Source organism: Ranitomeya imitator, chromosome 2 (assembly GCF_032444005.1).
Source record: "Ranitomeya imitator isolate aRanImi1 chromosome 2, aRanImi1.pri, whole genome shotgun sequence".
Classification (NCBI taxonomy): Eukaryota; Metazoa; Chordata; class Amphibia; order Anura; family Dendrobatidae; genus Ranitomeya; species Ranitomeya imitator.
The window spans coordinates 804,488,579-804,503,212 of record NC_091283.1 but is presented as its reverse complement, the minus strand read 5'-3'; the positions used below and the strand labels follow the sequence as shown (position 1 = coordinate 804,503,212).

The 14,634-nt window shown below is 51.5% G+C and overlaps 1 protein-coding gene across 1 annotated transcript in view; it reads left to right on the top strand.

Moving 5' to 3' along the window:
- KIF11 (kinesin family member 11) overlaps nucleotides 1-14,382 on the top strand; it is a 65,306-nt gene extending 50,924 nt beyond the window's left edge. Inside the window, exons 19-23 of the mRNA XM_069753787.1 lie at nucleotides 4,511-4,790; nucleotides 5,845-6,067; nucleotides 12,439-12,593; nucleotides 13,360-13,464; nucleotides 13,966-14,382. Of these exons, the coding sequence (XP_069609888.1) occupies nucleotides 4,511-4,790; nucleotides 5,845-6,067; nucleotides 12,439-12,593; nucleotides 13,360-13,464; nucleotides 13,966-14,094 (892 nt within the window). The 3' untranslated portion in view covers nucleotides 14,095-14,382. The remainder of the gene's footprint in view (nucleotides 1-4,510; nucleotides 4,791-5,844; nucleotides 6,068-12,438; nucleotides 12,594-13,359; nucleotides 13,465-13,965) is intronic.
- The last annotated feature ends 252 nt before the right edge of the window (nucleotides 14,383-14,634 follow it).

Below are 14,634 nucleotides of genomic sequence, written 5' to 3'. Positions count from 1 at the left end.
AGGACACCCACTCTCGCGCCATTTTAAGGACAAACATGGGCAATCCCTAAAAGGTATACATTTTCTCGGTCTCCCATGACAGCACTACGGAGAGAGGGGATCCACCCTTCAGGGACAGGAAACCTACATATAAAAGGGCGGTACCTCTCCCTCGCATCAGTTGGTTTCCTGTCCCTGACAGGGAACCTCTTTTCGGTGGTACCAGTTATGAAGACCGATGGACCGGGCAGTCGGGTTCCGGCAGCGAGGAGGCTCCTGCCGTGGCTCGTCCGGCTCCCGAAGCCGCCACCGCTGGAACCGAGGGGTTCTTCAGGGTGTGCGGAGGGAGAACGCCGCCGACTCCGAAGGATGAAGGGGCGCTGGATCACCCGGAGCTCCTGTGCCAATGGCCGCCGCTCCGGAAATGCGGCAGGACTTTCCGGGTCATCGCCGCGCGCATGCGCGGTAGCTTCTTCTCCCTGGAGGATGTGCGCAGGAGGCCGGAAGTGCGGTGAACGCCGGGGGCGGCGCCGGATTCAAATAGGGAGATGGTGCACACATAGTGCGACAACTATCTCCCTGTAACCATGGAGGACAGCGATCCACAGCTGGAGCTGCAGCCAAGGCAGCAGCACCACAGGAAGACAGACCCAAAGAGTACCAGGAGAAGAGGGTCTAGCAGCCATTCCACACAGCGCAGCAGATCTGCTGCAATGACTAACTCTCCTCCTCAAGAACTTCCTCTACCAGACCCGGGCCCTCCTCCAGAACCGGTACCTGCCTCCACATCCAAATGGTGAGTGATCTCCGTGAATGTGCATATTTTATAATGGGGTTCCCTCTTCTCCCTTTTTAAATCTCATACAATCTGGTCTAAAAATAATTTTGTTTCTTTGAACGTATCCCGCTTCTCTCTAATGCCACCAGTGCCAAAAACGCCTCACACGGCGATTCGCTCGCACCTGTCCTAGACCCTCACAGAGGCAGACCGGACAAAAGGGACAGAAAACTGACTTTATCTAGATCCTCGTCCAGTTCCCTGGACGGGATTCCCCTATCTGCCCGTTCCCCCTCCTCGCAGGGGGACGTCGGGTCTGATCTATTCTCTGTCGGAATCTGACTCTGTTGCAGATCAGACTTCCGAAACACAGGAGATGGTTGATAGCCTTATTTCGGCTATCATTCATACGCTTGATCTTAAGGAGGATGAAGCGAGCTCTCAGGACCTCTCCGTTGCGTTTAAACGGATTAAACGTCCCTCTAGGGTTTTTCCTAATCACAGGGAGTTTGACAATACTACCTCTACACACTGGGAAAACCCTGGCAAGCGTTTCCCTGGCAGGAAACGGCTTGACGTGTTATACCCTTTTCACTCCGACCTTGTTTCCAAATGGTCCGAGTCTCCTAAGGTCAACCCGCCCGTCTCCAGGCTATCCTCACAGACGGTTCTGTCTATCCCGGACGCGGCTTCCCTTAAGAACCCCACGGACAGGCAAATCGAGGCCTTGGCAAAATCTGCATTTGAGGCATTTTGGCCTCTGCTCCTGCTGAGGAACTGTCTGAATTGGCGGATCAGATTTCTCTTGCAGGAAAATACCTCATGAATGCCTCCCTTGATGCAGCGGCCTGCTCCACCAGGGCTAACAGCAACATTGTGGCCATTCGCCGGATTCTCTGGCTAAAGGCGTGGAACGCTGACCCCGCTTCTAAAAAAAAAAAAAAAAAAAAAACACTCACTGGTCTGCCCTTCCAGGGTTCTAGACTCTTCGGCACGCAGCTGGATCAAATGATCTCGGACGCTACGGGTGGTAAGGGTACCTCCTTACCCCAATCCAAGCCAAAACGTCCCTTCAACCGGAGTGGCCCCCAGTCCTTTCGGTCCTTCGCCTCCTCAGTAAACCCCAACCAGGACCGTTCTTCCTCGCAAGGAGTCTGAAGAAAACCTTCTTTCAGGCCTCCACCGCGCTGGAGAGCTAAGAGCCACCCCGCAAGACCATCTGGATCTCAGGGCCACAGGTCCTCTAATAAATGACGGGTCGCCCCCACCTGGAAATCCCTCCAGGGTGGGAGGCCGACTTCTCCTGTTCTCAGAGGTGTGGCTATAGGTAGTCGACGACACCTGGGTCAGGGAGATCGTCACTTCGGGCTACAAGATAGAATTTTCTTCGCCCCCAGGAAGACTTTTCCTGCTCTCTCGTCCTCCCAAACAGCCCTCCCACCTCTCAGGACTTCTCCAGGCCGTCGAGTCGCTCCTCGCCTCAGGAGTCATAGTTCCGGTGCCTCATCTCGAGAGGTTTTTGGGTTTTTACTCAAACCTGTTCGTGGTTCCAAAAAAAGACGGTTCTCTCCGTCCAATTTTGGATCTCAAGCGGCTGAACCGCCATCTCCGGATTCAGCGTTTCAGGATGGAATTTCTACGCTCTGTGATTGCTTCCATGGAACCGGGAGAGTTTCTGTGTTCCGTGGATATCCGAGATGCTTACATTCACGTCCCTATTTGCGTACGACATCAGAGATTCCTCCGGTTCGCGATCCAGGGTCATCACTATCAGTTCACGGCCCGCCTTCTATTCCACAATTGCTCGTTGGATCCGTTCGGCGGTTCTGGAGGCATACCGTGTTCAAGACAAACGGCCTCCGTCGGGAGTGAGGGCTCACTCTATCCGGGCTGTGGGAGCTTCCTGGGCTGTTCGTTACCAAGCTTCAGCCTCGCAGGTTTGCAAGGCCGCAATGTGGTCATCCATTCACACCTTTGTCAAATTCTACAAGGTGCATACTCAGGCTTCTGCGGATGCGAGCCTGGGTAGGAGGATACTGCAGGCAGCGGTTTCTGACCGGCCGACCTAACTCCTCCTTTTCTGCAGAATATCCTGCCCTAGGGACTGCTTTTGGACCTGTCCCCCAATGAGGCGAGAGTGATTTTTGGTTCTTACCGTAAAATCTTTCTTGGAGCCTTCATTGGGGGACCCAGCACCCTCCCTTGAAGTTGTACCGTGTTTGCTAACGTGCCGTTGTTGTGGGTTGGTACATAGGTTGAGTTTTATATTACCTGTTCCTACTACTGCTTTTGCACCAACTGAGTTGCTTGGTGCATGTTGGAGGGTGTATACTGCTGGGGAGGAGTTACTACTTCTTTATTTGCATAGTGTCAGCCTCCTAGTGACAACAGCATACACCCATGGTTACCTGTGTCCCCCAATGAAGGCTCCAAGAAAGAGATTTTACGGTAAGAACCAAAAATCCCTCTATTTATTTGAATGGATTTTTATAATATGGATACTATGTCCTTTGTAGTAGTTTTTAAACCGTAATTTTTTAATTGTTTTAATTTTATTTTTATATTTATAATGCAGTATTTTAGTTTATCCAATTTTAAGATGTATAACCCAATGTGGGTGTAACAGACTGCCTTTGGCCGACGGGTTCGGTGTACACAGGCTTTGGGGTTTTTTTTTGTTTTTTTTTTATATATATTCTATATGTTTCGTGGAATTCTTTATAAAATAAAAATGAAATAGTTTAGAAAGTTGTCATACTGGGGGGTATCACACATTAATACATTTATTGTTATATTCAAATGCAGCTGTGGTACTAGTAACGATCATGCAAGGGTGGTGGAGAGCGGCAGTAATAGGTTTACATGTGGTTAGTATAGGCACACAGCGGTGTGCATCTGAAAGGCCTATATATGGAGCAAGATGTACGGGACGGTAACCCTGATGGAGTGCGTTACACTCTGAAATGCATTGGTTAGCTTTTTGTCCCAGCTAGTCTCTGTAGGCCTGTGACGTCATACGCTGCTTGTCAGCGTCGGCCATTTTTTTTCAGGGCAACCAGGGGTGCCTCTGGCCGGGACGTTCCTGGCTCTGCACTGAATACCAGCATCCTCTGCCTGCCTACTGCGACCACTACCAGCAGTCGTGTGTCCACCCGATCGTTGCCATTGGAGGGGCCATCGCGTCCCCACGCTTACTACTCATATCGGCAGGGATCTGACCACCATCTTCGCTAGAGGCACCAGAAGCAGCCACACAACAATCACCGCCAGCATATGACACCTTGCCTGATACGGTAAGAGTTATATTTTCAAGTACATCATAGTATGCACTGGTGTGATACCTATGAATTGTGCTATCTGATTTCAATGTGAGTCTATCCTTGGTGCATTTACAACAGGCAAATCAGTTATCACATTAGGACCTCTTACATGTTTTATTATATACATTTAGACGTGCATTAAACCGTGTAAGGGGTAAAGTAGGCGAGGAGCCCACTTAATAATCAGCAAATTGTTACATCATAGGCACTTGTAGCGTGGTATTTGTGTTATATAGTTGTTTTTATTTTTTGGCAGAGGGGGTACAGTATCTGCCTAATACCTGCAGTACTTGTACCTGTATCAGTTGTTGCGCCAGTGTGTTCTATTACTAATCGTTATAGAGAATGGTTATGTGGCTTCTGATGTGAATACAGACATTAGACACGGTCGAGTGCGCTGCCCAGTAATCCGAATTCTGCATTTTTCTTGCAGTGTTACATCGGAAGCCATTGAACTTACTTCAAGTCATCACAAGGTATCGGTAGACCAGAGTGAAGCTGTAGCCAGTGAGATCCGGCAACTATCAGGATTCAACATGAGGACCATAGATGAATCCAACAGCCTGTGTGAGAAGCTGAGCGGCAACATCACTGCCCTATCTCGGGACACTGAGAGCTGGTATGAGACCACCAGAACCAAGATGGCTTCCATTATGGAACAGCACAACTGCTACTTACGGGATACAAAAGCCCAGCTTCAAAGCTTCCACACGGTAAGTCCCCGGTCACATTGCACAGCATTGCACATTCTTATAGTAATCATGTAGACACTGGCCATGCAAATGCTTAAAGGGCTATTCCTAACATAATCCCCCTCTCCGCAAGATGTATGTGTTTGGGGGTCTAACCACGTGCTATAAAGAAAATGGGGCTGCAGTCATTGTGAATGCTGTAGAAGCCGAGGGCTGTCTCCTGTAGTCCCATCAAGAGTAAATGGAGTGGGGGTGTCCATGTGCAACCAATGCTCCATTCTTGGGTTATGGGGGTCCACAGTGGTTCAATTGGAAAGTTTAGGGGTCTGTGCTGATGTGTCTTAGGAGATCTCGTAGAAAATGAGTGGAGTTGCGTGTGCTCAAACACCGCTCCATTCACACGGGGTCTTCGAAGCACTGGTTCTACGGATTGGTGGGGGTCCTAGCATTCGTCTCTCTTCATCCCCAGCGCTTTGGAAGTTATACCCTGTCTGTAACTTCTAAATTTGGTACAACTTTGGGGCCAGTTTCCACATTCCTTGGCTATGTTATTGCCAGGGGACCTCTTTCCATACATTGGATGCAGCAAGTAAAAAGTATTCCTACATGCTCAAACTGTGGAGAGAACAACACCGGCTCTCCCTTATTGGTTGCGAATGAGGCATCTACAGACAGTGGGCAGGGGCATGGGGCTTCAAGTTCAAGGGGAAAAAAGGTTCCAGGTTCTAGATTAAACTGCAGGTAAAATTGTGAATTTTATTGTTAATCCATTAAAAAGATATATACATTACAGAAATAAAAAAACGAGGAGACCTCTGTGAAAGCAACGCGTTTCGAAAGCCAAACATTCTTCATCTTAATACCAAACCAGGATTAAGAATGGTGTTCGAAAAGCGTTGGTTTCACAGAGGTCTCCCCGTTATTTATTTCTGTAACGTATATATCTTTTTAATGGATTAACAATAAAATCACCAATTGGATCTGGCAGCTTTTTTTTTTTTCCTTGACCATTTATTCCTACTTGCTGACATGTTGCAGGTGAATTGGGAATTGTCACATTTGCTTTCTCCTGCAGGGTATGGTCGATGGCTGCACCTCCTCAGTGGCTGAGATTACAGACATGGTGAACCGGCAGAAGCTTGCAGAGGAGGCAGCTGTAGCCAACCTATCTGAACAGGTCAAGAGCGGGAAGGAACTGATTGAGGAGCAGCAGCTGGAGCTTCACGAGCAAACTCGGGCCGCTCTGGATAAAGTCAATTCTTACATTAATGAAGAACTTCAAAATGACCTACCAACAGGTGAGCAACCAAGAAACCACAAGCCTTTCTTTATCGCCTCTCATTGGGGGACACAGGAACCATGGGTGTATGCTGCTGCCACTAGGAGGCTGACACTATGCAAATAACAAAATTAGCTCCTCCTCTGCAGTGTACACCCCACCGACTGGCATTAAACTCTTCAGTTTAGCTTAGTGTCAGTAGGAGGTGGACACGGGTCTTTCATTAGACCCTTATCTACCTCAATGTGCGTCGTTTCTTTTCAGGTTTTCTTCCAGAGGGATACAGGGTGAGCAGTCACGCCTGTAGTCCCACAATACGGACTATGAGTACGGCGTGTACTGCCACCCCGTATCCTCATAGATCCCTCTCCAGGACCAAGATCCTAGCACAGAAGCGTGCTCAGAAGTCCGGTCCTGGCTCCGTCCCCCACCCACTCGCCTACCAGAGCCTGTCGGTCGGAGGAGACGAGGACGTCCATCACAGCTCCGTGGACGTCTCATTCCCCTCAGGTTAGTAACGGCGTGGGATGTTTAGGTGAGTATTTCCCCCTGGCGGGCTCTCCATTCCCCCGGGATCTTTTCTCCAGATGTCCCCCGGTCCTCCCTCATGGCGTTTGTTTTGGGGGGATCCCAGGGACAGCCACGGGGGCTGTGGCTCATTTTCCTCCGGGGCTCTCCTTCATTGGCGGCCGCACAGCCACGGTGTCTCCCTTGTGGAGTCTCGGCCTGGCGGGCTGCCGCGCCGCTCCCCCTTGCGGTCTCGCTTCTCGGCGGCCGCGGTGTGTCCTGTGTCTGCACGGCGTCCTTGGCAGGGTGCCGTGCCGCTTGCTTTCTGCGGCGCTCCGACGCCGCCACTCTCCAGCGGCGCTCCGGCGCCGCTATTCTCAGGCGGCGCTCCGGCGCCGCGATCCTCTGGCGACGCTCCGGCGCCGCGATTCTCCGGCGCCGCGATTTTCCGGCGGCGCCGGCCTCTAGTTTGGGTCCCGGCTTCTGCCGGGGCCTGCCTCTGGCGCCGCGGCCCCGCCGGTTCCGTTCGGGCAGCCTTGGCGGACTGCCGCTCTTCTCGGACTCTGCGGCGCGCTGCTCCGGCGCCGCGGTTCCCTTCTCCGGCGGCGCCGGTCTCTAATTTAGGTCCCGGCTTACGCCGGGGCCTACTTCCGGTTTCTCGGCTCCTCACTTCCGGTTCTGCGGGCGGGCTTCTTTCCCGCCCGACATACTGCGCCCTGCCCACCGGCGCCTCTGCGTCTGGCTCCACCCCCTTCCTCGTGGGTCCCTCGGCCGGTGTGCACCGCTTCTCACAGCAGCAGCACTCGCATCTTCTGTGGCTCAGCATCGCAGAATCAGCACCTCAGGGAAGTTCTCCGCCGAGGACAAGTGGGACATCTTCCAGGACCGGGTCCGTGAGTAGCTGCACTGCAGACTGACACCCCCCTCTGCCCACTGTCCCCTAACCCACTGGCATCTTCAGGGTCCCTAAAAATGTCTACCTCTAAAGGGGGCCGCTCTCGTCCCCCTACCTCTTCATCTTCTGCCTTAGTCACGTACTTTGCATGTTCGTCCTGTAACAGCAAACTTCCCTCAGGTCAGTCCTCCCCGCTGTGTCAGTCCTGCAGCAACCCGATTGTTCCCACCGCCCAGGATCCCCCGGCTGTTCCGCCCGAGAGTGATCCCCCCATCCCAGGCTGGGCCGCTTCTCTGTCACAATCGGTGGCCGATTTAACACGGGTGTCTCAAACCCTGGTGTCCGCGCTGGATCGGTTACCCCTGCAGACCCCTGCAGTGGCCAGCGGGTCGCAGGAACCGCCGCCCGAGCCCTCCTTGATTAGCCACAAAAGGTCCAGACAGCAACGTCGGTCTGAGTCCTCTTCGCGTTCCATCTCGCCGCACGGCCCTCCCCCGCGGTTGGTGTCGCACCGTTCCTCCTCCCCTGAGTCAGGCGAGGCTTTATCTGATGCGCCCTCAGAGGAGATGTCGGAGTTGGATCCTAGCCAAATCGCCACCATGAGTGAGTCGGTCCAGAACCTCATTCGGGCTATAAACCAAACCTGCGGCATTAAGGATCCCTCTACGGAACCCGCAGATCAGGCGGTTTCGTTTAGACGGGCCAAACCACCTTCAAGATTTTTTGCCCCTCATCCTGAATTCGAGGAAATCCTGACCAGAGAGAGAGAGAATCCGACCAGACGTTTTCAGAGGGGAAAACGCCTGGGGGTGTTATATCCTTTTTCACCAGATCTTACCGCCAATTGGACGGTCTCTCCCTCGGTGGATCCACCTGTGTCCAGGCTGTCCACCAACACGGTGCTCCCACTGTCCGGCGGAGCGTCTCTGAAGGACTCTAACGACAGAGTTATAGAATCCTTCGCAAAATCTGCCTTCGAAGCGGCTTCAGCAGCGCTATGCCCGGCCTTTGCTTCCACTTGGGCCTCAAAATCCATCTCAAAATGGGCCAAGGATCTGCGGCGAGGTATCCTGGACGGGGCTCCTCCCGCGCAATTAGCGGAACTTGCCAACCAGATTTCCCACGCTGGTGAATACCTGGTTTCCGCCTCCCTGGATGTCGCGTCTTGTGCGGCTCAGGCTTCCAGCAATGCCGTTGCCATCCGCCGGACCGTTTGGCTCAAGGCCTGGCAGGCGGACTTGTCCTCCAAAAAGTCCCTCACTAGTCTGCCCTTCCAGGGCTCTCGTCTCTTTGGTTCCCAGCTGGACCAGATCATTAAGGACGCCACTGGGGGCACAAGTTCCCTTCTCCCCCAGGCTAAACCTCGTCGCCCTCCTCCTAGACGGCAGTTTCGCTCGTTCCGGCCTTTTCGTCGTTTCGCTGCGTCAAACTCCTTTTCCCAGCAGCAACAGAGGCCACAGGCACGTCAAGAGAAGAAGGCGGTGTCCTTCAGGCCCACTCCGTCCTGGCGTCCTCGCTATTCCCAGGGTAGATCGTCCAGGCCCAGGACTGGAAGATCCACTTCCGCATGACTCTCGGCAAGACTCCAGCCCAACTCCCAGGTTGGGGGGCCGTCTTCTCCGTTTCAGGGACGTCTGGATTTCCGCAGTAGAGGATGCATGGGTCAGGGAAGTTGTGTCTTCGGGATACAAAATAGAGTTCGCCTCCCGACCCAGAGATCGTTTCTTCCAATCTCGTCCTCCAAAAGATCCCGCTTTGGTTCCGGGCTTCTTCGCAGCCATCGCTTCTCTGCTCAAATCCGGGGTAATCGTTCCCGTCCCAGAAAAGGAACGGTACACGGGTTTCTACTCGAACCTCTTTGTGGTACCGAAAAAAGACGGCAAGGTTCGTCCCATTCTGGACCTCAAATTGTTGAACAGGAGGGTTCGCCTGAGACACTTCAGGATGGAATCCCTTCGTTCAGTAATTGCTTCCATGGAGGCTCAGGAATTTCTATGCTCTATAGATATCCAGGACGCCTACCTACATGTTCCAATATTTCCCGGACATCACCGTTTCCTGCGCTTCGCAGTGCAACAAGATCATTTTCAGTTCGTCGCCCTGCCGTTCGGTCTCGCAACCGCGCCAAGGGTGTTCACGAAAATCATGGCGGCGCTGATGGCCATTTTGAGAGTCAGAGGCTTGGTTCTGTTTCCATACCTCGACGACATCCTCATCAAGGCTCCGTCCTTTGCTCAGGCCCACGAAAGCTTGTCCATTGTTCTCGACACCTTATCCCGTTTCGGATGGCTGGTCAACCGGAAGAAGTCCTGCCTTATTCCTTCTCAGCGCATCATCTTTCTGGGCATGCTCTTCGACACTCGTCAGTCCAGAGTCTTCCTTCCCAAGGACAAGAGATCCACCCTTTGTCGGGACATTCTCTTGCTCCAGGGTCCTCGGCCTCCCTCCCTCCGATCGGCCATGAAGGTTCTGGGGAGGATGGTAGCTACCTTGGAAGCGATTCCCTTCGCCCAATTCCATTCTCGACCCCTTCAGCAAGCCATTCTGTCTCAGTGGGACAGGTCGGTCTTCTCCCTGGATCGGCCGATCAGACTCTCCTTTCGGGTCAAGCGGTCTCTCAACTGGTGGCTGACGTCTCCTCTCATCTCCCAGGGCAGGTCCTTCCTTCCGGTTCACTGGCAGGTGGTGACAACGGATGCCAGCCTGATCGGCTGGGGTGCGGTTTTTCGCCACCTGACGGTTCAGGGCCGTTGGTCGCTACAGGAGTCCGCGCTGCCGATCAACGTCCTCGAAATTCGGGCCATCTTTCTGTCCCTCCGCCATTGGGAAAGGATTCTCAGGGGCCTTCCAGTCCGGATCCAGACGGACAATGCCACGGCTGTGGCATATGTCAACCATCAGGGGGGGACTCGGAGCTCCTTGGCCCTTGCCGAGGTGTCCAAGATCCTCCTTTGGGCAGAGGCAACGGTTCCGGTGATATCCGCGGTGCATATCCCCGGCGTAGAAAACTGGGCCGCCGACTTCCTCAGCCGCGAGGGTCTCGCGGCGGGGGAATGGTCCCTGCATCCGGAGGTCTTCCATCAGATTTGTCTTCGATGGGGAACTCCGGATGTGGATCTCACGGCGTCTCGGATCAACAGGAAGGTTCCACAATTCGTCTCCAGGTCACGCGATCCTCTCGCAGTGGGCGTCGATGCTCTGGCCATTCCTTGGTCACAGTTCGAGATGCCCTATCTGTTCCCACCCCTTCCATTACTTCCCAAACTGTTGAAGAAGATCAAAGCGGAAGGGGTGCCGGTCATCCTGATCGCCCCGGATTGGCCCAGGAGAGCTTGGTTCGCGGAGCTCGTCAACCTTCTCGCGGACGCTCCCTGGCGCCTTCCAGACAGGCCCGATCTGCTGTCCCAGGGTCCTATCTGCCACCCGAATTCTCGGTCGCTCAGTTTAACGGCGTGGCTGTTGAGACCGCGGTTCTAAGAGCGTCCGGCCTTTCGGACCGGGTCATTCACACCATGATTCAGGCTCGGAAGCCTTCGTCTTCCAGGATCTACTACCGCACCTGGAAGGCCTACTTCCGTTGGTGCGAGTCCAACCGCGTGCCGCCTATGGTTTTTTCCCTGCCTTCTCTTTTGGCCTTCCTTCAGGCAGGACTGGATTCGGGCCTGGCTCTTAGTTCCCTGAAGGGTCAGGTCTCTGCGCTTTCCATCCTCTTTCAGAAGACCTTGGCCTCTCGGCCACAGGTTAAGACCTTCTTTCAGGGGGTAGCCCACGCCGTCCCGCCGTACAGGGCCCCTGTGGAGGCATGGGACCTAAACCTGGTACTGGACGTTCTGAAGGTTTCTCCCTTTGAACCTCTTAGGGAGATTCCTCTATCAGTTTTATCTTGGAAGGTGGCCTTTCTTGTGGCCATCACGTCCATTCGCCGCGTTTCCGAGCTGGCGGCACTGTCTTGCCGCCCTCCGTTTTTGGTCATTCACCAGGACAAGGTGGTCTTCCGACCTCCACCTTCTTTTCTTCCTAAGGTGGTTTCCACCTTCCACCTCAACGAGGACATCGTTCTACCTTCCTTTTGTCCAGCTCCGACTCATCCTCTGGAGCGATCGTTGAACAAGCTGGACCTAGTCAGGGCAGTGAGGATTTATCTGGATAGAACATCCTCTTTCCGGAAGACGGATTCATTTTTCGTCATTCCTGATGGCACGCGCAGAGGCCAGCCGGCTTCTAAAGCGACTATTGCTCGCTGGATCAGAACGGCAATTTTGGAGGCTTACCGGGTCAAGAACAGAGTGCCCCCTCCTGGGATTAAGGCTCACTCTACTCGGGCAGTCGGCGCCTCCTGGGCGGTGCACCACAGGGCTTCCGCCCTACAGCTTTGCAAAGCGGCAACTTGGTCTTCCATCCACACGTTCGCCAAATTTTACAAGGTCCATACCTACGCATCGGCGGACGCCAGCCTAGGCAGAAGGATCCTGCAGGCGGCAGTGGTGAGTCCTCTGACCTGATGGAAGTCTGTTTTCCCGCCCTTGGGACTGCTTTGGGACGTCCCATGGTTCCTGTGTCCCCCAATGAGAGGCGATAAAGAAAACAGGATTTTTGGTTGCTTACCGTAAAATCTGTTTCTTGGAGCCTCCATTGGGGGACACAGCACCCTCCCAATGTTTTTTGTTATATGTTCTCTGACTGTTCTCACGTTTACAGTTCTCAAGTTTGTGGTTATGGTTTTTCAACCTTGTTCTTTCTCCTACTGCTTTCTCACTAACTGAAGAGTTTAATGCCAGTCGGTGGGGTGTACACTGCAGAGGAGGAGCTAATTTTGTTATTTGCATAGTGTCAGCCTCCTAGTGGCAGCAGCATACACCCATGGTTCCTGTGTCCCCCAATGGAGGCTCCAAGAAACAGATTTTACGGTAAGCAACCAAAAATCCTGTTTTCTCTTGGGTGTTAAATCTGAGTTTTATACTGAGGACTTTCATTCCTTTCTGTTTCAGGTGCCACTCCCCAGAGGAGAGAGTATATTTTCCCCAAATCTCTCATAAAGTCACAACCAAGAGATGTCCTCCTGGAGCAGTTCAGGAAGCGGCAAGAAGAGCTACAAGCTGCTCTCAACAGTGTGGTCTCCATATCTGAGGAGCCTGTGGACCAGGTGAGCAGAAGGGAACAGTTGGCAAAGTGGCACCGGTAACTGCGGAAAGGGGGCTGTGACTGAATAGTACCTATGTTGCCAGCAGAGCACTCAGGCCCAACAGTTATGGCCACACTTTTTCCGTGTTTTTATTTATTTATTTTTTTAAATTATTATACTTGTGGTACATAACGTGCCAATTTCATAGTTTTTACTGCAAATTTTCCTGCTTGTGATCAAAATGGCTTGGTATCAAAAACTCACACAAATTCCGACATGTTTTTTTCTTTTTATGCATCAAAAATGCTGAAAATAACCTAAAGGTTTTCTCTTCGTGAGTGACTGTGCCGGCCTGCGGGATCATAAGCTTTAAAAGCTGGACCGAGACAATCTGGAGAAGCGGGACTAATCCGGTGCTGCCCTCCGCCGGCTTCACCCTGTAGATGATTACACTTATGCGAGGAGAGTCCTGTCAATCTACAAGAGCAGAGCAGGGATAAGCCAACAGTGGGCGACACTAGTCCCCTCTCCGGCTATGATCCCCATCCAAATCTTCAAATGTTTTCTCTGAAATTCCACAACTTTTAAGAGAAAGATATAGGTGATTTCCAGACTGACTCCTGCTGCCTGTCGTTTGGGCCTCATTGATCGACAGGTTCCGTTTTAATCCTCCGTAGGTTTAGAGGGAGCACGGATTATTTGTATTAACCCTTTGCTCTCAATAGATTTCACAAATCTTTTCCAGTCCTATAAGACATGTCCATTATTCTGATTCATTCTTTCTCAGGACTCCCTCGAAGATGAACCAGCCGTTAATGACAGCGTAAGCGAGAAGTCCATCGTGGATGTCAATGTTGTTTGCCAGGAAAATGGTGGCGTTCCCTTTTTCAAAGTAAGACCCTGTCCTGAAAATTTGCTTCAATCATTTTGAGTATAATTTCTATCAAAATTTGTGTTCTTGTGGTTCACAAATTCTACAAAGAGCGATTTAAAAAAAAAAAGTTGAAAGACAAGACGATGAGCAGAAGTTCACTTTAAAGGAAACCTGTCTCCAGAAACACTATCTGCATATATAGTGCTAATCTGCAGCTTAATGGCATAAACTCTGTGTAGTTGGCTTACTGGAGCAGCGGCTACAGGTAGAAAATGTAATATTCTCCCTGCAGCTGCATACTTCCAGTCATCTGGGAAGTGCATTGATCGACAACCTTCTCTGCACGCTGCATTACTGCAAATTCCGGGGAGTGTTCACAGTGTGCACTGTGTAGCAAGCAGTCACTAACCGCTCCCAAGGGGAGGGAGGGTGCGGAGCCCTGTAAAAAATTCAGAATTCTTGAAGAATAAAGTACATGAGTTTTGTAACCCAGTTTTGATTTTCTCCCTTATTTAACAGCTAAAGAAAAGACACAAAAAAGAAAATGAAAACAAAGCGAACTTGACAATCCTGGAGCGGTTGAAGCATACAGAAGATGGAGAGACCTCAATCCCCAGATCCAAACTGCCCCTGAGGAGCCAGAACTGAGCGGCGACTCTCCTCCTCCTGTACATAGTCGTCTGTCTTACCAAGAAAAATTTTAAATTGTTTTAAAACTTTTTCTTGTGTTTTTTTTTTTGTGTTTTTAGTCTAACATTTCTTCTGGACTTTCTTTATTCATGTTGTGTTCACGTGACCTTTTTATCTGTTTATACCTCGCACCTCACCATCCATTGTTGGCAGCTGGAAATACCATTCGGCAGCAAATTATTTTTATTGTTTAAATAAATGTTACTTTCCAGATTATTAATTAAAATATCTATTTGTATATTTAAAGATGTCGGTGTGGTAGAATGATAGAAAGTGGGCCTGATACTTTGATTTATCTATGGCAAAAACAAGATTTGGTGTTAACTTAAAGGAGTATTTTCATCAGACATTTATGATGGATCATGTGTTTTGGATGGAAACTTCATCTCAATGTGGAAGTGAGCGGTACTGGAAGATAGATAGATACTAGATGGTGGCCTGATTCTAACGCATCGGGTATTCTAGAATATGCATGTCCACGTAGTAGATTGCCCAGCC